Source organism: Canis lupus, chromosome 9, assembly GCF_003254725.2.
Source record: "Canis lupus dingo isolate Sandy chromosome 9, ASM325472v2, whole genome shotgun sequence".
Taxonomy (NCBI): domain Eukaryota; kingdom Metazoa; phylum Chordata; class Mammalia; order Carnivora; family Canidae; genus Canis; species Canis lupus.
In genome coordinates, this window is record NC_064251.1 from 5,666,157 (window position 1) to 5,690,384 (window position 24,228).

General features: G+C 55.8%; 1 protein-coding gene across 4 annotated transcripts in view; it reads right to left on the minus strand.

The window, feature by feature from the left end:
• LLGL2 (LLGL scribble cell polarity complex component 2) overlaps positions 1-24,228 on the minus strand; it is a 33,091-nt gene that overhangs the window by 7,873 nt on the left and 990 nt on the right. For 3 of the 4 annotated variants that reach the window (XM_049114554.1, XM_025467984.3, XM_049114552.1), the window contains exons 2-9: positions 13,508-13,602; positions 5,296-5,393; positions 3,967-4,048; positions 3,557-3,672; positions 3,031-3,189; positions 1,191-1,353; positions 912-1,044; positions 169-223 (exon numbers count right to left, since the gene is read on the minus strand). In XM_049114554.1, the coding sequence (XP_048970511.1) occupies positions 169-223; positions 912-1,044; positions 1,191-1,353; positions 3,031-3,189; positions 3,557-3,672; positions 3,967-4,048; positions 5,296-5,393; positions 13,508-13,582 (881 nt within the window). In that variant the 5' untranslated portion in view covers positions 13,583-13,602. Of the gene's footprint in view, positions 1-168; positions 224-911; positions 1,045-1,190; positions 1,354-3,030; positions 3,190-3,556; positions 3,673-3,966; positions 4,049-5,295; positions 5,394-13,507; positions 13,603-13,813; positions 14,097-24,228 lie in introns of those variants that run through there. The other variant, XM_049114553.1, reaches the window with a different exon arrangement.

Genomic DNA, 24,228 nt, shown 5'->3' on the forward strand with positions numbered 1-24,228 from the left:
GTGGAGGGAAAGGTCAAGAATGGTCACTTAGGAATTAGCCGTGACAGGTATGAATAGCCCGCTCGCCCTTCACTGGTGTCTAAGACACTGATGGACGGAAAGGCACTCACTCCCCAGACACCCCGGGAAGGCTGTAGCATGGGGATAGGACAGAGCATGGATACCTACCCCTGCCTGGTGGTCAGCCAGAAGATTTTGGTAATAGCTTTGCAAGGAAAAGGACCTACAAAAAAAGGAACCAGGTTGCAGAAGCTTTTTATAAAGAATCTCAGATTGAACTTTTTTTTTTTTTTTTTAAAGTAGGCCCCAGGATGCTTGGGTGGCTCAGTGGTTGAGCATCTGCCTTCGGTTCAGGGCGTGGTCCCAGAGTCCCCGCATCGAGTCCCGCATCAGGCTCCTTGCATGAAGCCCTGCTTCTCCTGTCTCTGCCTCTCTGTGTCTCTCATGAATAAATAAATATTTTTTTTAAAATAAATAAAGTAGGTCCCATACTGAAGCCCAACATGGGGCTTGAACTCACGACCCTGAGATCAAGACCTAAGCTAAGTTGTATGCATAACTGAGCCACCCAGGTGTCTCCCCAAAAAGGAAGCAGCTTGAAGGGGGCCTCCACTCCCGTGTTCACAGGGCACAGACCCCTCACACCCACACCTGCACAGCAGACCTATGCTCAGGAGTCCTGCTCTGATCAGTCCCCGGAGACAGCCATGACCAGTGTCAAAACCTGCTGCATGGCTTTGGACAAAGCCTTTCACTTCTCAGGGCCCCAGTTTTGCTGCTAGGAGTCGGGCACCTACACCCAAATTTGGGAAAGACAAGACTGGGGACAGAGGACCTTGCTTTGCAAGCGAAAAGGTGGTTCCAAGCGACAGGGCAGGGCCAGGCCTCCACGAGGCAGGTGGAGAACTGACCGTAAGGCACACAGTTGCGCAGGGGCTCCGGTTGCTGGGCATCGCTGGACACAGGCCACTGGCAGTAACTGCCGTCGGAATGGCAGCTGACAATCAGGCGGCCGTCCCGCTGCCAGCAGACATTCTCCAGTTGCTTCAGAGGAGGAGAGGCAGAGTGTGCAGGCTGGGATCAGGGTGCTGGTCCTATCACCCGTACCCCCATGTCCCAGCACAGGGGCTGTATGACATGGGAGCCTGGGAGAGCCCTGTGGCACCTGCCACACTCCTGGCATGGCCTACCTGGTTGCTGAGGAAATGGCAGAGTGCGCGGCTGCCCTGCAGGTCCCAGATAACGATGAGGCCCCGGCTGTAGCCGATGAGGATCTGGTTGGGGTCACGGGGGTGCTCCTGCAGAGCTTCCACCATCTCAAACACCCGCCGGTGGCGGGCCTCCTCGGGCAACCTGGCCAAAGGAAGCACTGTGAGGCCAGGCTGCCGCCGCTGCCAGGGCAGGACAGAGCACTGGGCACAGGCACGCCTGTGGGTGGGGATGTGCCAGGGTGGGGAGATCGCAGGGACACCGCCAAGGTGGGAGAGAAGCCGTGCGCAGAACAGCATAGTGATATATAGGAACCTAAGGATGCAAACACAGCTGGTGCCGCTACAAGGGAAGGCAAGGAAGTGACTTCCAGAAGTTGATGTGGTGGTTATCTCCGGGGAGGGAAAGGGTCGTGACTGGGGAGGGCACGTGGAGGCTCACTTTACAAGAATTCACTAAACTGTACATTTGTATTTAGTGCATTTCTGTATAGAGGTGATATTTCTTAATAAAAAAGTTTTTAAAACCCACTCAACAAAGCTCTCTATGTGAGTTGGCCTGGCCCTGAGCTTTGACCCCCTCCCCCTTCTCTGGGCCTGGAATGCTGATGTGAAGTCTGGAGGTGCTGCAGCCAACAGAGAATGAGGTGGCAGACGCAGGACCCACAGCCAGCGCCACAGGAGAGTAGGTTATGCAAATAGCCTGGACCTCAGGACACTTCTAGGCACCCAACCAAGTCAAACCTCTCTTTATTTAGAGAAAAGATTTACATAGGTAGGAGGGGGCTCCCAGGGCACTCAGGCTGGGGGAGGCCCCCCAACTGGACTTCCATCGGCAGAGTGAGGTGGCACTGGCATGGCCACATGTGAGGAGCAGGTCCTCCCACTGCCCTGCCCACAGACTGGGCGCCCAGGCTGAGAAGCGGCCGAGCCTGCTGACCTACAAACAGCAAACAGTCCTGCTCTGACCATGGCCGCGCTGCCCTGACTCTATCCTGCCGAGCGGGAAAGAGGGAGGCGGTTGTGCTCAGAGGGACCCAGCCCCAAGCAGGAATCCTCTCGACCCAGCTCTGGACAGTGGGCCTGACGGATGTGAGTGCATTGGAAGGTTGGTCCTTTCAGGAACAGTGTCCCACCGGCTCGAGAAGCAGCTCCCGTCCAAGGACCCTGGCCTCCTCTCTGTCCCGTGAAACCCTGGAATATCCCACCACAGCTGATTCTTCAGCTCCCCCTCCCTGGGACCCTAGTACCCTCTTCTCCACATCCTGACCTGACCTGACCTATTCTCTGTCACAGACTATCATGGGGCAAAGCCTCCAGAATGATCTGAAGAAGCCTAGAGGGTCGAGGCTGACCAGGAGTTTGGGCCATGGGGCATGCATGTAAATGAAAACTCAGCAGACTCCAAAGCATAAACCTCCCCAGAAGTTTGGGGAGAGGTTTGGGCCCCTTGTGCCCCACTGCAGAGCCTGGGGGCTGGGAAATTTGTGGTGACAGTGCAAAGGACAGTAGACTAAGAACTGATGACAGTGCAAAATCATTTTGAGTCTCATTTTTCTCACCTTTAAATGAAATGACAAGTTACCCCCAAAACCATTTGAGTGCTATGATGTTAAACACATCATGGGGTCAGAGTCTCTGCTTAGGGGACAGGTGGGGAGCTGAGAATCTCTCCTCCCTATAGATAGATATAGTCTATAGTCCCTATAGACTCCCCAGGAGAGAAATTAGAAGCTCCTGAGGTATTACTGGGACAGATGGGAGGAGGCCAGGCCCAGCTGGAGGGGGTGGCTCCCCGACCGCCAGGGGTCTGCAGGCTCACCACTGCAGCACGGCGTCCGAGCTGATGGTCTGGTCCTCCAGCGTGTGGAAGCCCGGCAGCTGCACCACGAAAACGTTGCCACTCTCAGTGCCCAGGTAGAGGAGCTCGTGGGAGGAATGTGGCAGGACCACGGTGATCTGTGTGGCGCTGGGGGCAGCCCTGAGGATGGGAGTGGCTGCCTGTGAGTTGGCTGCCACCGGGCAGGGAAGCCCCTGGGCTAGGGGCCCCTCGCCAGCCCCAGGAAAGGCCTCGTCCAGGGAAAGCAGACCCATGAGGTCCTTTAATGGGGTCCAATGGGGTAAATACAGGGATTACTTTCTGCCAAGACAGAAGCCAGATGGTGGAGGGCGAGGGCTTGGACGGGGCAGCAGAACCCCTGCCCCCTTCCAGAGCCTCCTATGTAGACGCTGTGTGGGGATGGAAGGAGGCAGGGCCACCAAGGGTTCCACAGGACCTTCCTGATCGACACCCGGAGCTGGGTGTGCATGTCAGGCCGGCTGGGAGACGACGGGCACCAAGTCCTTACCCTGGGGGGCCACGCAGTGTGAAACTCTCATCTTCCTGCAGCTCCGACACACCGCCTTTGACTGTCAGTCTCCACAGGTGCAGGCTATTGTCATCTAGCAGGGTGACCAGCTGGCACTAGGAGGGGAATGGCACCAAAAGCAGGCGGGTGCCATCTTATTCACTAGGGAGGGCCAGCATTCACTGTGGCCTCTCCCACTGGGGTGGCCCACCCCATGTTGTTTGATTTGGGGAGGCCCAGAAGCAAATCCCTGGCTATACTCGGGGTGGCCCATGAACCCAAAGCCGAGGGAAAGGGAGTCCCAGGCCCTCCTATCAGAACCAAACCCAGGGCCGCCAGATGCCCGCCTCACCGTATGTACACCCCTTCTGGGTGGCATGAGAGCAAGAGGGTGTGGAGGGGCCCCTCACCTGGCCAGGTAGGAAATGGATCTGCACCACAGCATTGTTCTCTCGGTGGAGTCCCATGAACTCCACCCCTGGCGCACCATAGCTACAGGCAGCAGGCTCAGGAAAAGCTGCAGAAGGCAGGACACCACCCCCTCCCTCTAAAGGGCCAGGACCTCTAGGCCCACGTGGCAAGAAATAGAAGTACCTCAGCGACAGGCTCACCCTCCTCCCAGATGGGGCCTGGGGTTGGGTGACGCAAGTCCTTTTCCTTGCGACAGCACTTGGCCAGGGGTGATGTGACCCTGATGGGGAGCCCACTCCAACCAGGGATAGCTTTTCCAGCCAGGCAGGTGGGGTGACACTCTAGGAGGGTAGAGCCTTATCCTGGCAACTGCGGACTGCTTGCTGCACCCTCACCATGACCCTAGCACCTAAGCTGCAACAGACCCATGAGCTACCACAAGGTGGCACCTGAGAAGAGATAAGGGCACCGCCCCCAGCAGCTATGGCCATGAGTCTTGGCAAGGAGGATTGGTAACCAGGATATGGCCGTGGCCTGGCAATGATTAACCAGCTGAGGGGGTGCTATATACCACCTCCAGTGTAGCCCAGCCTGCTGGAGGCACCCCCACCTCCCCTGCCTATGCTGCAGCAGAGGATTGGGAGGGAGTCACAGCTTCACCGGTGTGTGTGTGTGTATGTATGTGTGTGTGTGTGTGTTCCAGCTGGGCCCTCCATGGGTGATCTCCATTGGAACTGAGGGACCACCTTCCAATCCTCCCAGGAGCCACCCTGGCTCACTCTAGGGGCTCAGGTGGGACTTGGGGTTGGGGGAGCTTCTAGACTTGTAGTCCAGGCCAGCCAGAGGACCCAAGCAGTGATCCTCCATCCTGGAACCTGTGGGCTTGCCTCTGAAATAGCCCAGAACCAATGCTCTGGATAGAGGATGACCCTACTGGACCATGTCCAGCCTCTGGCCAGGGAAGGCTATCCATGCCAACCAGGAGCCCATTCTACTTCTGGTGTGCCTGTGTATACACGGGGGGGTATGCGTGCTGTGACAGAATCTGGAAGCTTAGCACTGCTCCTCTGACCCAAGGCCACCCTGCTTTGGATAGCAGCCTGGGACCAGTCTACTAACTGGGAGAAAGGAATTAAAAAAACAACCCCAACCTGCCTCTACTTCCTACATTCAAGGCCAATTCCCAAGAGGATATATAGAACATCCCAGGAACAGGAGGGGTCATCTACAACTTGCCTCAGTTTGGATCTCAACCATGCCAGGGCTCCCACACATTCCAGTCCCCCAACCCCCCACCCCGGTGGAAGCTGGGGTAATGGAAAGGATACAGCTTGACGGCTCCAGAGCGGGTGCCAATGGCCAGGATGCGCAGAGACAGGCTGTAGCCAAGGGCGCTGGGCTGGTGTGGGAAGCCATGCTCCACCGTCTGCAATGAGAACCATGTGGGCACAGACCTGCTGATATGTCCCCTCTGCCACGCCACAGCTGGGGAGCCAGTGCCGGACAGAGGAGCTGCAGGACAGAGCCACTCCTAGCAGGAAGGAGCAAGTGAGTCACGTTCAGGTTCCTACCCAGATAGCTGAGTGTGGAGCCGATCCCAGACCCATTTCTGACCCAGTCCTTGGCCCTGTGGCCATCCCTGGGAGCACGTTCTCCCTTGACACTACATTGGCCACTTGATGCTCTCCAGGAACTCTACCATCCACACTATGGGTGACCGACCCAGTCCTCCTGCGAGGGTGCAGGGGCAAAGGAAGCTTTGGGGGGCTGGCACAGTGGAGGACCAGATGGCTCAAGAAGCCTGGATGTACCACAGCTCTGGGCCAGTCCCTTGAGGCTGGACAGAACCTGCAGCAGCCTCTCCCAGTTCTGAGCTGTCCAAGGCTCCTCCAGCTCTGAATATCTGTGCCTTTGTTACGGCGAGTTGTCCGCTATTTTTCCAGAGAAGCTTCTGGAGTTTTGTTCCAGACACACATTTCTCTAATTTCTTTCTTATTTTATTTATTTATTTATCCATTCATTCATTCATGAGAGACACACAGAGAGAGAGGTAGAGACACAGGCAGAGGGAGAAGCAGGCTCTTTGCTGGGAGCCTGATGTGGGACTCGATCCTGGATCCCGGGATCATGCCCTGAGCCGAAGGCAGATGCTCAACCGCTGAGCCACTCAGGCGAGCCTCTGCTTATTTCTTATTACAGAAGTAATACACATTATAGAAAACTTGGAACATATGAAAGAGTTTGAAAAACAAAACAAAAATCACCTGTACTCCCACAACTAGCGTGATCCTTGCTAACATCTTGGTGTGTCAGTCTTTCTCGTGTTCTGATTGTATACTTGTGTGCCTACACGTAACAGAGACCTGAGGTCATGCCACACGGCTATGTGCATACACACATAGCTTTGTAGCCTGTTTGCCCACCTGCAGCCAGCCCAAGTTGTCCAAAGTACTAAAGTGACTTTAAAATGGCTAAGGAGGGGTTCCCCGGTGGCTCAGTTGGTTAAGCATAAATTGATAATTTCAGCTCAGGTCATGATCTCAGGATTGTGAGACTGAACCCCACGTCGGGCTCTGCACTCAGAGGGGAGTCAGCGTGGGATTCTCTCCCTATGCCTTTGCCCCCCAACCCCCCCATGTGTGTGAGGGTGCATGCGTGCTCTCTCTCACCCTCTCAAATCTATTTTTTTAAAATAAATAAATCTTTTGGGGATCCCTGAGTGGCTCAGCGGTTTAGCACGCCTGCCTTCGGCCCAGGGCGTGATCCTGGAGTCCCAGGATCGAGTCCCGCATCAGGCTCCCTGTGTGGAGCCTGCTTCTCTCTCTGCCTGTGTCTCTGCTTTCTCTCTCTCTCTCTCTCTCTCTCTCATAAAGAAATAAATAAAAAATCTTAAATGGATATTAAAAAATAAATAAATCTTTAAAGAAAATAATCAGCTAAGAAATGTTCTCTGTGTCAAGGCACCCAAACTTGCCAGGCTTTTGTTGGTGAACATTTTCTGTTTCTACAGGGTTTACAATTGCCAATTGCACCGATGACCTTCCTTGGACTCCTATCTTTGCCTACAACTCAGTATTTCCTTAGGCAGATGTCCCAGTGGTGGAATTACAGGCTTAAAAGGTATGGAAGTAAACACTACAGACTTGAATTGATAAACCATCTCTGGGAAGGTTTTTGGTTGTTTCTTAATCAGTGCTCCCCGCCCCCTACCACCCACCCCAGGGGATACCGAACCTGTAGAGCTAGATCACAGCAGGGCAAAAGATGCCAGCCTGCTGGTTTACATTTTTTTTTTTTTTTTTTTTAAAGCAATGTAGACTCTCCAGGCAGAAAAAGATTGCACCAATGAAGCACCTCTCCTTAGGCTCAGGGCTCTCCTCTGGGCTTACCTTGGCTGTCCCTTTAACAAACCCAACTGCTGGCAGCTAGCCTGTCCTGTCCAGTCTAGTGGTTCACGGAAGGAGGTCCTGAGGTGGGTTCAGCCAGAGAAGAGAGCTCCAAAGAATGCTATTCTGGGGACACATAGGTATAAGCCCCCCCAACCCAGCTCTTTGCCAGGAGCTAGTCTGCCCTACAAATGGCTATACCTGGAAGGGAGAGCCTGGAGAGCACAAGTGACCTGCAGGAGCCCCCCTGGCCAGACCAGGTCCCTGTTCAGCTATGTAAAAAATGCAGTGCCTGGAAAAGCCTTGGGGAGATAGCACAGTGTCTGGAATGTAAACACTTCCCAGGAAAAGGAGGGCAGGACACGTGATGGTGTGTGCGGGGGACCAGCTCCTCCAGGGCTCCTGGTAGGCGTCAGCCAGCCTCAGGTTGCTGGGGCCTCAGGAAGTCAGTAGCCAGGGCCGGAGAAAAGGTTCCTGGGACGGTAGCATTTTCCTATCATCCCGGTCAGCAGCAGCACAGGGCCAAAGCCTCTGGAATTTGGAGGCATCTGGGGAAAAGGTCCTGCGGGAAGGAGCCGCATGCCCTGGGTTCCTCAGTGTGACAGCCATGAGCGGTACAGAGATATCAAGCACTTGCAATGTAGCTGGTGCCACCAAGGACCAGAAATTTTAATTTAAATTTAAGAATGAGGGCTCTGTTCAGTCACTGGAAGACCTTCCAGGTATGCTCTTGAGTTCCAAAGGAACAGGGGGCTGGCAGGCCAGGCTATGAATATCCCTTCTCAGCTACACACCTTTCAAACTACAGATTACGTAGCCCCAGAGAAAATTTTGTGTCTGAATTGAAATATGCTCTAAGTGTAAAATACACTGGGGGGGGGGGGGGTGCTCCTGGGTGGCTTAGTGGTGGAGTATCTGCCTTTGGCTTGGGTCATGATTCCAGGGTCCTGAGATCGAGTCCCACATCAGGCTCCCCAAAGGGAGCCTGTTTCTCCCTCTGCCTGTATCTCTGCCTCTGTATCTCTCATGAATAAACAAAATCTTAAAAAAAAATAAAATAAAATAAATAAACAAAATCTTAAAAAAAAAAAAAAAAAGACATGAAATGAAACGAAATGAAATAAAATAAAATGCTTTCGGATTTGAGTGAGCTCCTTTCACATCTGATCAATGGGATATTACCAAGGACGGCACTGAGCAGGGCCACCCTCAGCTTGAATGTGACCTTCCAGAAGACCACCAGACGGTGGCTGGAATGCTCAGCTCACCCCTCGGAGCACACAGGCCTTGCCCCATGCAGCCTGCCTTCTCAAGTTCTCCATCATTCCCTTGGACTCCTCAGGGCATCTCTCCAGGGGACCATGGCTCCCTCAAGAATGAAATGAGAGAAAATGTCATGGTGCCCTTACCCAGCCAGGAGCCCACAGAGCGGGTACAAATGTAATTAGTGTGAGAACAGGGGATCCCCCAAGTCTAGGGAAGGGTGGGAAGGGGAGGTGGACATGCAAATAACGCTCACAAATCCTCAAACGAGGCAATTATAATCCAATAGGAGGCCACAAACCTCCCTGCAGGCTGAGGTGTGAGGGCCCCAGGCCAGTTGTGAGAGGCTCGGGGGTCGGCTGGGAACAGGAAGAAAGGGATTTGGATTTGGGAAGAGGACAGTGGTCAACAGGGCAGAGCTAGAAACCCAGAGCAGCCTGAGGAAGCGGGAAGGTTCTGCAAGGCACCTCTGTTCTGTGCTTCGGCTGTTCCCCCAACCTCAGACGCCCTCCCCATTCCTTGGCTGTCCCATCCCACAGCTTCTAACAGCCTCTAAAGACTTGGCCTCCGACTGCAGTCTGAGGTCCATGTGGGGCACAAGAAGTGCCCCCGGGGGCGCCTGCTATGGAACTTCCCAGGCACACAGCAGCCCAGAATCATGGCTCCACCCAGGACAGGGGGTGGGACGGGGGCTCAGCCTAGGACAGCAGAGCCTCCAGCTCAGAGTCAAGCTAGGAGGTTGCCCAAGGCCTGACAACCAACCACTGGGACCAACCTCCCCTACCTCCAGAGCTCAGCATCCAGCATCCCTGGCCCTGCCCCCACCCTGTTACCTGGCCCAGGTGACCTCTGCCAAGGGAGGAGAGAACAATGAACGCTTTTGACAGGAACTGAGAAAGGAGAGATTTATAGGAGCCGCCAAACTGCAACATTAGCCTGGTGTGGGAAAGAAAGCCCTGTCTGTCTCACGCTGGTTCCTGGACCCCATTTCAGGTTCTCGGAAGGGAGAGAGCAAAGGTTGTTTGGTCAGAGACAGTGGGGGCCCTTCACCCTGCTCTCAGGGAGGGAGGATGCCGGCCAAGATCCAGGGCTGAGGAGTCCCTAGCCTTCGTTGGGGGGCTGGAAGGCGGGCTGCCTGGGGCCAGAGGGGCCACGCCCAGCCGCTAGGCCGGGTGGCACTGCCCTATACTGGGTGTAGTCAGCTCAGATTCCTGGTGGTGGCAGCAACCTGGCCCTCACTGTGTGCCCGTCACCTGACACCAGGGGCCCAGCCACAAAAAAGCCAAGACAAAACAACCTGGTCCTGGATAGAGGTGGCCAGTCAGGAACACACTGTTTGCTTGGGGCTTGGGGGGGTGGGGAACGTGGGCAGGCCAGACAGGAAGGGCCAGGGACCTTATCAACTGGCTGGTTTCACCAGGGAGGGAGCAGCCGCAAGGGATTTCCAAGGAAGGAGCTTTACTGTGGCAGGAGTTTCTGTCCCCTTGAAATCACTCCCTCTCCACTGAGATGGCCAGTGGGTTCCACAGGCCCCTCATCTGGTTTTCACTGGCTCAGAAGACTAGTTCACAGGCAAAGACACTGAGGCTCGGGGGTTGAGGTTACCACCCTCAGACGCGACCGGAAGACCCTGTTCCAGCCACCATATGCTCAGGCTGTGCAAGCCTCAGGGACCTCAGTTTTCCCACCTGCAGAATGGGAACACCACCTGGGCGTGAGGCGCCATGGGGACAAGGTGAGGCACCAACTGTGTGTGTGTGCCAGGTGCCATTCAAATTTAGTTTTGCCTAGCACACCCACCTGGACATCGATACTATTAGGATGCCCACTTCACAGATGAGGCAACTGAGGAGTGGAGAGGTTCAGTAACGTGTTTGTGGTTACTCAGTGAGAAAGCCACAGAGCTGGCATCTAGCTCCTGTGTCCCTATCCCTAACCACGGGACCATCTGGCCCCTTTGCTGTTTGGTGGGGGGTTCAGAGAATATGTCTACACACTCAGCTCCTTCCCAGGTACCACAGGTTCGGCCTGGACACCTCTTGCTTCACCAGCTGTGGGCACCCTTCAGAGGGCTGCCCTTCACCTCTGTGTGAATGACACCTACAGACGGGCCAGCAGAGGCTCAGAGCTCCAGCTCTGAATATCCCACAGTCTGCGAGGACCAAGGGTTCCAAGGTTCTCCAAACTCAAATTTGAGGCCCACAGAGCTGTGCTCTGAATCTGTGGCCACCAGCCATGCACTGACTTTCAACTTAGACCTTAACTCACGTGATCCTCTCACCAACTCTCTGGGGTAGCTCGTATCATCTTATGGAAATGTGTGACTTGCCTAAGGTCACCTCGCTGGTGAACCTTGGCAGTCCTGGGCTTGGCACCACTAACCAACTCCTGGGCCAAACTGCCTCTTGATAAATGATCATCATTGTTGCTGTTCTGTCCAAATCAAGTGGATCACTTTCCCGTTCACCTGCTCCTCACCTCTCCTTGGGTTTCCCTGCTTCCCAGGGCGTGGCACCATTACCTGCTCCGGATGGAGCCCCCCCCTTCCCCAGTCGTGCTGGACAACTATCTCCCTTCCCTGCCCCCTTACTCCTACATCCCCATCTAGCACCAGGCCATACGCCCTAAATAGTTCTTTAATCCAGTGTGGTCCTCAGCCAGGGGCCAGTGGGCAGCATTTGGAAACATTTCTAGTTGGACATGTTGGGGAGGCAGGGTCAGGGATGCTGCTAAACATCCTCACCACAGGGCCAGCCCCAAATGTCAACAGTGAAAAGGTTGAGAAGCCCTGTTCTATTCAAGCCCTGCACCCCACCCTACTGCCCCGGGATAGGCCTTGTCCCATCGTTGCAATCCTCCCCTTAAAAAAAAAAAAAAAAAAAAAGTTCTTTTCCAAACTAAATGGGATTGCTTACTCCCCTGCTCAAAAGCCACCACAGCTATAGTGTGTCAGGCCCCAGACTCCCAGGTTCCAGGGAAGCCTGGGGTGGGGGAGGAGTTGGCATGGGTGGGACCACCCAGGTTTCGGGCCTCATCTTTCAATCCCAACCCTGCAGGCTGCACATTCACTCAGTGTTTAGATGAGACCAAGCAGGCCCACCTCCCTTTCCCTGTCCCCTTCCTCCTTTCTATTCCCAGGAAGTGGCATTTCAGACCAACAGTCCCTTCCCTCCTTCCAGGCTATAAAATGCCTGGAGGGCAAAGATCTTATCGCGATCCCACAGCCCCAGGCCCCGGCTGTCTTTGCAATAGATGCTTAATGCAGGTTTCTAGCAAGTGAATGGAAAGAGGAAGGAATTTCAGGAGCCTCCCCTCCTCCTCTCCCCAGCCAGCCCTGGGGGTGGGGCAGCCAGGTTTGGGGGCCTCCGGTTGTGAGGCATGGTTAGGGGGGAGAAAGGATTCCTCTGCCCCACCCCACCCCACCCCACTGCACAGCTGGAACTTGGGGCAGGGGTTCCTCCCTCTGCTGAGCCTGTCTATCCGGTTTCTACTAGAATTGGTGATCTTTTTGGGGTGTGAGATATCTCGGTGTCATCAGGTGCAACGGAGGCACACGGGGGTCACCTAAGTCCCCAGGTGGGTGCTGAGGCTCTGAGACCGGCACTCACGGGTCACTTCCCTTGGAACCAAGGGTGTCAGGCACCCAGGGACTTTGAGATCTCCCATTCCCAACACCTGTACCCCATTTCCCGAGGCCCACAGCTTCCTTCTGCCAGTTGAAAGAGGTGCTCATTCAGGGAAGCCCTTGTCCCACAGGTGAGTGGCCTCAGCAAATCTCCATCACCACACCTGCCACAGGTCAAGAAAATGGCAGGGCACCCCCACCCACCTCAGACAAGCCCCTGGAACTGTCTCTCCCTGGGAGGCAGCTCCTGAGAACAGCAGCTAGAGCTCCTGGACAACAAATCAGCTAACTCCATACAACCCTCAGAACGAGCCTATGTTGGGGGTGACGGGCACAGGGTCACCCAACTTCTAAGTGGCCAAGCTGGATTTGAAGCCCTGTCCATCAGCATGTCCCGGAGGGGGCCCCAGGCCCGAGGAGCAGAGCATCATGATGCTCCATTTCCTGCAGTCCACCTTCTGGGGCAGGAGGAAGCTAGGGCATGCAGGCCATGGGCCTAGATCAAAGCAAACGTGAGAGGCTAATTACCCCCGAAACGGCAGCAGATTGCTAGGTGGCTGCAGACCTAATAAACCACATTGTGCTTCTCCTGTTTACAGGCCAGCTCTGGCCTTCTCGGGCACCAGAAGGGCACCACTGTGAGGAAGTTCTGTGGCGCTTCTGGGACCCTCTCTGTGATCTTGGGTGACAGGTTGCTCTGGCTTCAGGAGCCTGAGGAACAGGTTTGGGGCTAGGGTAGCCAAATGCCACCCTTGGCACACTGACCCACTCAGCCGGGCCTAGAGCCTGCTGCAAGGATGCCACAGGAATCAGTGCGTTCTGACTGGAGGGAAAACTGCGTTCTCCTGTGGGGGCAATGTGGGGAGCAAGGGAACAGTGGCCACTGCCCCAGGGACCTGGCATCACTGGAACGTTGCTACCCCTGGCAGGGGTCGGCCCCCTTTCACCTCTCCTGCCCCTGAGCCTCCTCCATGGCCCTGTGAGGAGGTAGGCTGTGCCAGCCTTATTTTACAAGTGGGGAAACTGAGGCTGGAAGAGGGAGTGTTTTTTGCAGGGGTCACACAGCCAGGGAGACTCGCGAGAGGGAGTCCTGACGCCTGGAGCTCCTGCTGCCTTCCTGAGAAAGCTCGCCAACCAGACCCAAATTCCAAAGTCAAGGGCCGGGAGGCAGGGCCGGCAGCGCCAAGTCGGTAGTTTAACCCAGGTGACGGCCACCGGAGAGCCCCGGCCCGCGGAGGGTGGACGACACAGTGCGGCCCCTCTTACCTTGTTAAACTGGAAGAGGTCCCGCTTGAGCCTCTCCCGCGCAGGGTCATGCCCTGGCCTCAGGAACCGCCGCATGGTGCTGAGTGTGGAGCCCCCTGGAGAAAGAGGAGAAGTCGCGGACCGCCAGCGCCAGGCGGGTGCAGCCCCCCAGCACCCACGCTGGCTCCCAGGCACCTGTCCAGCCGCTCTCCCCAGGTCCAGCAGTGGCTGGTCCTGGCCCAGGCCCTCGCGGCGTCCCCGCCCACCCTCCTGCGCACCCTCGCTCCATCTGCCAAGTACAGGTGAGGAACCCAGGGACTTCTGTACCTGCAGGCCCAGGGCTGGCGGAAGCTCTAAGCCTTGTTCCAGGCCCCCGTGGCCTTATAAAGCCAGCGGGAGAAGCTGGGGGAGGAAGCCATTTCACCTGGCTTTATAGGAACGGAGGCCCCGAGGTTAATGAGCTTAATTGTTAACCTGTTTTCTGAAAAACCCTAAAACCCCGGCTAAACAGAAAGGGAAACTTCACAAGTCTCTTTCCCCAGACTGGTTGGGAGGTAGAGATACAAAGCCTCCACCCGGGAGTCCACCGGGGCTCCCAGACCAGAGCCCCGACGGGGGAGGGGGCGAGGCCTGGTCTCTGGGGTCAGCACACCCAGGCCCATTCTTCCTGCTGACTGCGGGGAGGGCGCTCCCACCACGGCTGTCAGGAGCCTGAGCGGGCGAGGAGCAGGGTGCAGGGCCAGGGGGTGCTGGCCCATGCCACCCCACGCCAGGGCCTACGCTGGCACTGGGTTCACCCCATGAGGCTGCTGGGCTTTCTGGAGCTGCAGCTCTGGCCCTGGGTGGCCCCTGCCCTTCTCTGTCTATTCTGGTCCCCGCTCCCCCGGGCTCTGATGGGGCGCACTTTAGAGACTCCCTTTCTCGTGGGCCTAAGTGGAGCCTTATTGAGAGAAGAAATCTGCTCCCAATAAAGAAATCAGCTCAAGGCCCAAAACCTATCCGTCCAAACCATATGAATGTAGAAAGCTTTCCCAATCCAAGGGGAACTATTTCTGGATCATCCTTGGGGGAAGGGAGGAGGATCATCTTCACTTCAGTTTCCGGCTTCCAACAGTACAGCCTCCCACTGACCATAGGACACCAAGGCCTGCCCTCAGGAACACAGGCGCTCAGGCCTAGCCAGACACTATAAAGAGACTAAAGAGACCTGGTCCCAGCCCCAGAGGAACTTCCTGTGGGCAAGGGCAGAGCGCCCTGCTAGGGAGGCACCAGGCCAGGGTGCGGATTTGGGGAAGCACCTGGTCCAGACGTGCTGGATGTCCGATGGGAGAAGAAGATATCTGAGACCTGAAAGATGCCCTTCAGTTTCTGGCTTCTTGTGAAGTGACAAAAATTAGCCATCAGGCCAGTGCTCTGCATATGAAAGGACTCTGTGTGGTCTAAGACTTGGGGGCTCCCTCTAAGGCATGTGGATGGCAGAAGGGGGGCCATGGTGGTGATGGTCTCTGGCAGAGTGACCAAGGGCTGGCCATGCTGGGAGGGGTGACCCCACTTGGCAGAGACACATATGCTGGGGCAATCCGGATACCATCTCTGCTAGAACAGGTGGAGACTGGCCCTCAGAGTGCCATCACCTTCTGGGGGCACTGAAAAGAACCCCCACTTGCAGGAGGGGGGATGCAAGAGATTTGTGCCTTCACATTTTGGGGGAGCCAGAGCAGATCGGGGGCGGGGGGGCACTTCCCTAAAAGGAATGGCAGGTAGTCGGGAAACTCCTAGGTGCCCACCTGACCCGAGGTCCTGAAGCGGGTCAGGGAAGGAAACCCAGGAAAGTCCTGGAGGCTCTGGCGGACTGTGAGTGAAAACACCCCCTGGGCCTGCCGCAGTGACCTGGGGCTCCCAGACAAACAGCTGAGCCATGGCTCACATTCCAGCTGTGGGGGAGGGCAGCACAGGCCCAAGCTCATAAATCGGCTCCGCTCCCGGGCCGGGCTCCGGGGGCGTCCACTCTCCCTTCCTGGGCCTAGGTCACTGGGTCAGAAGTCAGAGGAAACTGGGAGTGGTGCCCTGGAGGAGCAGAGGGGCCTGCAGATTCCCAGGAGAGGGTGATCTGGGCTCTCCCCTGAAGGACCCTCCCCACAGGCTGTGGGGTGGGGACAAGTGGGCACAGGGCCATCCTTGCCAAGGACCCACACGGGCATAGCCCCCGGGGGAGGAGCTGCAGGCAGGCGGGAGGCAGACCGGATGTGGAGATGGGTGGGAGAAGGGAGGCACTCCATCCACCCACATGCCCCTCAGAGCATCTGCTGCATCCCAGGCACTATACCAGACCCCTACGTGTTATGTTTACTACTTTTAAAACATTTTGCTGGAGTAATCTCTGCTCACTGTAAAAACAAAACAAAACAAAACAAAACAAAACAAAACAAAAGAAAGAAAGAAAGAAAGAAAGAAAGAAAGAAAGAAAGAAAGAAAGAAAGAAAAAACAATCCTGAGGAGAAAATCCTCCCTAAATCCCACCACTCGGGAGTAGGCACAGCGGCATGTCGGGACACATCCTGACCCCTCCTCCTTCCCACTCCTGTACAAGGTACACCTAAACCCCGTCCCGGATGTTTGTTCACCCTCCACGAGCCTCCCTGGAAGTTGAGTGGAATATCTCCACTTGGCAGACAAGGAAATGAAGACCACAGAGGCTGGGTAACTCGTCCAAGGTCACTGAGGAGAAACCAGCAGAACTTGGATTCGCCCCCAGGTCTGGTGAACTCCAGATCTAAGGACTCTGGGCGGCAGGGAAGGATGGCCAGGACAGGACGGAGGGTGCCTAATCACACCCCTGCAAATAAAAGGCGCGGGCTGGGGCACACGTGGGCACACAGGCTCCCACAGGCCTTCAGCGCAGCATCGACCGAGCAGCTCGGGGCCTGGGGTCCAGCCTCTGTCGGCGCGGTGCTGGCAAAGTGCCACTTCCTCCACAGGAGATGGGGACCTCACGGCCACGGGGTGAGGAAACCACAGCATTGGTTCCTCACCCCCACCAACCCCTCGGTGTTGCTCCCAACGCCGAAATAACTGCCCAGGTCGAGGTGCAAAAAGTGCCACCCCTTCTTGAAGGGGAACAGGTCTGGGAGTGGCTACACTCACCTCTAGGCAAACCCTTAGCTCCAATGACCCCAGGTAAGGGAGTCCTACAGAGAAGCTTCAGGAACCCAGACGTGGAGCTTCCTGGTATGGAATAGATCCTACCTACTCAACCCACCCCTGAAGGTAGGAAATGAGGCGCGGGGGTCGTAAGGGAAAGAGCCTGGGCTCAGCCACCACAGCCCAGCTCCTCCAAGCCGGGGGGCCTCCCAAGGTAGCTCCCAGAGGCCCAGCGAGCTCGTCTGTAAAGGGCGATGCCCCGGTCTGCTGGCAGGAGTGGGAGCGACGCCAGGTGCCCAGCGTGGAGTAGGCGCTGTCCTAGGACCGGGGACACAACGGTGGAGAAAGACAAGATCCTTTCTTTCACCAAGCTGGCATCTTTGCAGGGGGGTGCGTGATGACTCACGAGGACACAGATCAGTCAGCGCGATGGTTTCAGAGAGACAGCAGGGCCAGCAAGGAAATGAAAGAGGAGGCCAGGGTGTGGTTGGATGGTCTTGGTGAACATTCCCGCGTCTGGGTCCTGGGTCCGCGGGCTTGCTGGTCCTTTGCCTGGGATGCTTTTCCTCCAGGTCCCCACCTGCACTCTCTCACCCACCTCTACTCAAATGTCCCTTCTCGGACCTCCTCTTTCGGAACTACTTCCCAGCTTTGCTTTGCTCCTTAGCACTTGGTCACAGTTACCCGTGCAACCCTTCCCAAGGATGAGCCTTCTCAGTCTTACTCGGGACCGTTGCCGTCTTTCTCACTGAGGCACCCCTGCTGAATGAATGAACACGGGCAGAAATGTCTCCACCCACACCTGAATGATAGGAAGTGGTCAGGCGCTAAGATTCAGGGGCAGGGCGTGGCAGGGGAAACGGAACAAGCTTGCGTCTTCCAGCAGGACGAAGGCAAGCACAGGGGCCCAGTGCAGGCAACAGGAGAGACGGAATGGGCCAGAAAGGGCGGCCTGTCGGGCCACAGCAGACAGCTTCAGCCCGGGTCCACTGGGAGCACCCCCCTCATTCCCCCAACAGTCCTGGGCAGGGCCTGCCTTAGTCTGCCCTCCCTTCCCCCACCCCATGTCCCCTGTCTGCTTGGCCGGGTGTTGGCCGGCCCATCTGCTCAGTCCCCACCCCAGGCCCCTTCTACTCCGGTCTCTGCATTTTTATCTGAAATAACCTTCTTGCCCTTCATGCAATACCATCAAAAATCGTCTTCTAGAAAGCAATCTCTTTCTGAACCTAGCCTGACCACTCTCCCCCTCTTCCCTCAGGGCTTGACCACACCTTATACTGAAACCACTGCAGACAACAGCACCCATCTAGCTCCTGGAATGTTCTCCCCCGCCTTGTTGTGCAGGTCACCAGGCTATCAGGGAAAATCAGAAGCAACCCAAGTGGCCAACAACAGGGAGCAGGGGAAGGGAGCTCAGTGTTATGATCGAAGGCGTAGTCATTAGAAGGGCAGAAGACGATGGATCCTGAAGTCAGCGACACTCTATTAAAAATATTTACATAAGTAGACACCACACTGGCAGGGTTATGGGATTAGTAGAGATTTTTTTTCTTCTTTTGGTTTATCTGCCTCTCAGGCGGGTAGATAAGAGGATCGCATGGGAGAGGGGGTGAAGGCATAGGCAGCGGCCAGGTATGACAGTGGCCCCATGCTCAGGGGAGGCGGTCCTGGCGGTGGCATCCCTTCTGCTCTCCTGGGGACTGGGTTCCTCTCCAGCCATGTTAACCTGAACAGGAGAAAAGCCTGCCCCCTGGACACCAAAAGGGCGCAGAGGGAGGAAAGACACAGGTGGGGAGACCGGCTGCATGACCTCGGGCATCAGGGTCCCAGGACCTGGGCGTAAAGGACACTACTACTTTACAGGCCATGCCTGGGGGGATGCCAAGGAGAGTCTGAGGCAAAGTCACTGGAGAGGTCTAAGAGGCTCTGGGGGGTTCTGGCTTCCTGCACTGGGCAGGCCATCTGGCCAGAGCAAGTCACCTGGCCAGAGCATGTCCCCCAAGAGGGGGCTTCCTTGGAAGAAACAGCTTCATCCCCTGAACTCCTAAAGATGGCTCGACGTCAGTCTCAAGCTCCTGCCCACCACACCCTCCATCCTTGACAGGACCAAACTCCGAGCAGCCCTCCCTGCTCTGCCCTCTGTTCCCTTGGGTGTGGGCACGTGAGACTTGCTGACCAACGGCTGATCTGTGTGGATGTGTGTGGGCAGGGGCGGAGGTAGGAGCTGATTCTTACTGATCTTCCACACAGGTCTGTGCCTTGAGTGTGAAACTAGCCTGTGCGTTCCCTGGAGGCATCTGACCCCCCCCCCCTTTCTGCACCCATCACCCAACACTGCCACCAGCCACCACCCAAAACTCTCATGCCACGGGCTGAGACTGGTCTCCCCACACCCTGATGCCCGCCCTGGAAAAGAACAGGAGAGCTGCCTGGTTGACAAATTCATGCCCTGGCTTCCCTTCCCATCCCTCTGTGCAGATCCCACCTCCAGAGACGTGCATAGGCCCTGCCCCCCTGCATCTTAGGACCTCAGTAAAGAGACCAGTAGAGGTGGACACCTGACTTGGCTCTCTTTCTTCTCTGAGAAGCAGATCTGATGGTGCTGTGGGGAGGACAAAGGCGGGGTCCCAGCCCGGGCTGCTCATCCCACACAGATACTGTTTGTCCCCGACACAGAGGCTCGGCCGTGCTGAGCCCGTCTGTCCTGGAGGTGTGTGATGTCTGTCCTGGAGGTGTGTGATGGGCCAGCCACCGAGAATGCTGCTCAATAACCCAGTCAGCCCTGTTGATCTTCCCAGAGAAGCTATGCTTAGTGGCAGGGCTCTAGGCATCTTGGGCCCTACCACACAGCACCTAGCTGGAGTCCCGATCTCCAGGAGCATAAACAGCGTGAACCAGAGTCCCAAGCTGTCCTCTCCTCTCCCCTGTTTGTGCTCCCCACAGCCCCCTGCTGCTGCAGAGGCTGCCCTCCCTTCCCAACATCCTGTGTGAGGCCTGTGTGTGGCTGTGTCCTTCCGTCTGAGGGGTTTGAGTTCACCCCTGAACCTCCAGAGGAGGGGAGCAATGGGGCTGGGCTCTCAAGGGTGGGGGCAGCCGTGGACCCCTCTGGTATCTGTTTGTGCCAACTCATGATGCTCGAGGTTGCTTTGCAAGCGCCCGTGTGATCCCGGCGAACCCAATCTCCCAGAGGCAGGGGACAGGGCCCAGGCCAGCTGCTTAGCAACCAAACTGGCTAAGAGGGCGTGGAGCTGGGTGGGAGGTGGGACCACAAGAAACACCCAGAGAGGGGGCAGGAACCAGAGGGTTGTCCCTGCTGTCGTTAGGTAATAAAAAGGATTGAGACCAAACTGTGACCAGATGCCACCTGAAGCACTTTCCCCACAGCATCTCATGTAGTTTTATTACTTATGAAATAACCAATTCAGAGAGCTACCAAACCCAAGCTGTTCAGAGTCTGAGCCCCAATCTGAACTCCAAGCTGATTGCAGAGCCCTCTGCCCAGTGCAGGCCTCTCTCCCAGGACAAAGGGGCTGGCCAGCAGTGGCCTGGATGGGACAACCTGGGTCAGCAGCCAGAGGCTGACTTCACCCTCCCCGGCTGGGCCCAGACCAGAGGCCCCCATCCTAAGGAGCCACAAGCCAGCCCCACAACCCTGGGAGGACCCTACTGCAGGATTTCCTCCCAAGGCCCCAGAGGCTGGAGGGGAGGGGCAGGGAGGGGAGGAGACATGCATGCATTCCCTGAACACATCTCCATTCTGGGGGCCTCAGTCCCCTTTCTGCAGCCCAACTTCAGACTCTCCAGGCAAGTGACAGACTGGATATGGCCAAGTCCAAAGAGCAAAGTCATTCTGGGGAGGAGGTTGGATAACTTGCCTGGGGTGGGAGTGGTGGGTGGCCTGGCCTATCCTATCAGGCCCATTCCATGGCCTCTTACTTGGCTCAACACCTGAACACCTGACCCAAGGAACTTCCAAAAGATGTCAGTTTGGAGGGGCGGGGGCAGGGGAAAGGGGGAGTACCTGTCCTGTCCATGGTTGTACCCACAGCAGTTAATACCCTGACACATGAGACACACTCGTGTCCGTTGAGGAACCCCGTCACTTCCTGCACGTCCGTACTCAGATGCAGCCTTCTCCTTGAGGCCACCCTTCTCAAGCTGCAAACTGCTCCCCACCCCAGGGTCCCCAGCCCCTACTTTGTTTTTATTCTGGGCACCTCGAATCACCTTTTAACACTTTGATTTTATTACTTCCGCTTATTTCCTGTTACTCACGCTCCCCACTCTTTAGAATGTGAGTCCTGGGGTGACAGAGCTCAGCTTCGTGTAAGGATTTTGCCTAAACCTCGCTGGGCATATGGAGGCACCAGTAGATACTTATCGCACGAATGAGTGAACAGCAAGGACTGAATAGAGATCAAGGAGGTAAAGGTCTTCTCTAGTTGGGAACCACTGACCCCCGAGGAGCCCCGGGCTGGGGCTGCTCAGGGAACTTCCTCACTCCCCATTCTCAAGTCTCCGGCCAAGGCCAGGTCATGGAGACATCATGCCTGGCATCCTGCTGGGGATACCTCTGTGGGCCTTGCCTCAGACCAAGGCTCCTGGACACCCTGCTCCTCAGCAAGAAGGATCCAAGAATAATATTATTGACTAGAGTCAAATAGTCCTGTGCCCAGGTGTCCCTCTCAACAAACCCTGGGAACACTGAGTCAGGTGTCTTGAGAGAAGACTCTAGTCTCTGCTGAATTCCTTAGGGGTAGAGTCAGGTACCTAGCAGCTTCCCTGTCCCCACGCCCTGAGGAGCCTCTCCTAGCTCAAGAATTCACTGTGGTTCCTGGGAAGGGGAAGGAGCAGGGTGACTCTTTAAAGTACCAGTTTCCTCTGAGAGGCAGGGCGAGGAGAGAAGGTCACCTCAAAGGGAGTTGGGCAAGGCCCTGTGGTGCCAAGGCACTGGGAGGGGAGGGTGTCCCGGGGAACCGGGAGCCAAGGCAGAAGAAGAGCCAGCAGTACCCATGGCCCCACTGGGGGACGCCCCTCTCCTGCCCCATACCCAGCTTCTCCCTGAAAACTGCTCCTAGGTAGGGGAAAACAGCTGCCAAACAGACCTGGCATGCCTCAACCCAGGAGGAGCCCTGAGAGTGATAGCGCCTGAGTGAGATAAGAAGCCTTCTCTGAGCTGAGTACTCAGGATAAGGGAGTCCAGGCAGCCAGCGCTGCTCAAAGCAGCCAGCCCAGCAGTGGGGGCAATGGGCCCCTTGGGCCTCCACTCAGGTGTCTTGATAGCTGCCCCTGACGCTTCTAGAAAGTTGAGGAATCCTTTAGGAAACCCCACAGTGCTCCTGGAGACTCTTGCCCGGGATGCTCAATGTCTCCAGTGGGTAGACAAGGGGTCACAGACTGATGGTAGAGGCTCCGGAATTTCCAGCTCCTTGTACCACTTCCCTGGGGTGGGGGGGGTGGGGAGGGGACACAGGTGCCTGGGGCCAGGAAGTCCTGTCAGGGGAGGACACCTCTTCCCTAAAAAAGGTTTAAAGAAAGCACTATGGAGTTCCCAGAAAAGCTCCTTAATGGTAGCAGAGCAGCACAAGAATGTGATCCCCTCCACCCCCAACAGGGTACAGAATGTATACAGCCAAGCCCTCTGCTGAGCAAAAAGCTGAGCGGATTAGATTGTACACCCCCTTCTTCCCAGAAAAGGCCCCCAGCTGGGGTCTGGCCATCAGGACTCACTCCTGGCTCCGCCAAGGAACAAGGCAAGTACCAAGGGCCAAGGGAACAAAAGTGAGGCTGCAAGAGGCCACTGTCCTCTACCTCTGCCTCCCTAGTTTCAAGGAACAATATTCACATTTTAAAAGGTCTGACCTCCAGAGGCTTTCAAAAATCAGGACCTCTAGGCTAACTTCTGGACAAAGAAGCCAAATTCCCTGATGACCCAGCAAGCATGTCCAAAAGATTCAGGTGTCTGCCCACGGGCCCACAAATGACACTTTTTATGCTTTATGGAGCACGTTAGGCAGCTCACCCACCCCAATGCCTGCTCTATGCCAGGCCACGCGTGTTCATGACATTTTTTCATTCTCCTATCAACAAGGCTCGCTGAGGCTTCGCATGATTAGGTGACTGAGCCAAGGTTATGCAGCAAGAAATCAGCAAGGCATGATTGAAAACTACACCTGATATCTGGAAAGACACTAAAAAACTGAAGAACACCATGTTTGAGGAAAAAGTCTGAGGGGCGAGAGGGAGTCTTACCTCTATACTTTCTAAAACATTTCACTTTCCCCACTATGGGTGCTTATCACCTTTTTAATTTTCTAAACCAACAAGTCAGTTGGAATTATGGGCCTTTTTCTTCTTCTTCTTCTTCTTCTTTTTTTTGAGAGACACAGAGGAGAAGCAGAGACATAGAGGGAGAAGCAGGCTCCTCACAGGGAACCCGATGTGGGGACTCAATCCCCAGACCCGGGATCAGGCCCTGAGCCAAAGGCAGAGAGATGTCCAACTGCTGAGCTACCTAGGCATCCCCCCTCTTCTTCTTTTAACGAAACTATTTTAAAAGTTGCTAAGTGCTAAATTATTAAGTAATTAAAATTATATTATTCGGCCACCAAAGAGGCACTCCATTGACTTAAGGAAGAGTAGGGATAGGAGACTGGCCTCAGACACTGGAAACACTGTCCAGTGGGCCCCGCAGAGATTGACCTCTAACTTTGGAGAAGAGGAGTAGTAGCGGTCAGAGCCCCCAGAGCTAGGTTTGCCTTTTGACTGCCACCAGTGAACACTGTGGGCAGACCACTTAAGAACACCAAATCTGGGGATACCTGGGTGGCTCATGGGATGCCTGGATGGCTCAGTGGTTGAGCATCTGCCTTTGGCTCAGGTCGTGATCCCGGGGTCCTGGGATGGAGTCCCACATTGGGCTCCTTGTGAGGCACCTGCTTCTCTGCCTTTCTCTGTGTGTCTCTCATGAATAAATAAATAACATTTTAAAAAAAGAAGAAAACCAAATCTGGGGTGCCTGAGTGACTCAGTCGGTTGAGCGTCAGACACTTGATTTTGGCTCAGGTCATGATCTCAGGGTCCTAGGATGGAGCTCAGGGTCAGGCTCTGCACCCAGCAGTGAGTCTGCTTGAGGATTTCTCTTCCTCTGCCCCTCCCACTCCTGCTCATGCCCACTCTCTCTCTCTCTCTCTCAAATCCATAAATAACCCCATCATAAAAGAAAGAAAAAGAAAACCAAATCTGAGTGCTCGGTGCATAAGACAAGTAGGACCATCTCTCCCGGGACCCTTCCCATGCTTCAGCTCTGGAAGACACAGACTGTCTCCCTCAAAAGCCCTTCTGACCCTGGCTTCCCCCGGGGCTAGGCCACAGCTATTCCTACCGCTGCTCTGTTCTTCCCACCTGGGGCTTTTGTCTCCCTAACAGTATCATCCCACCCAGCTCAGCTCCCAGCTGGCAATCCCCTCTGCAGCCTGACAGAGGACTTTGAGTTGTAAACTCTGCAGAGGATCCCCAGAGCCCACATTAAGACGCCCCGCATCTGGCACATGGATCCCCAGGGGAAGGGGCACGGAGTCTAAGCCCTGCCCCCTCACCCA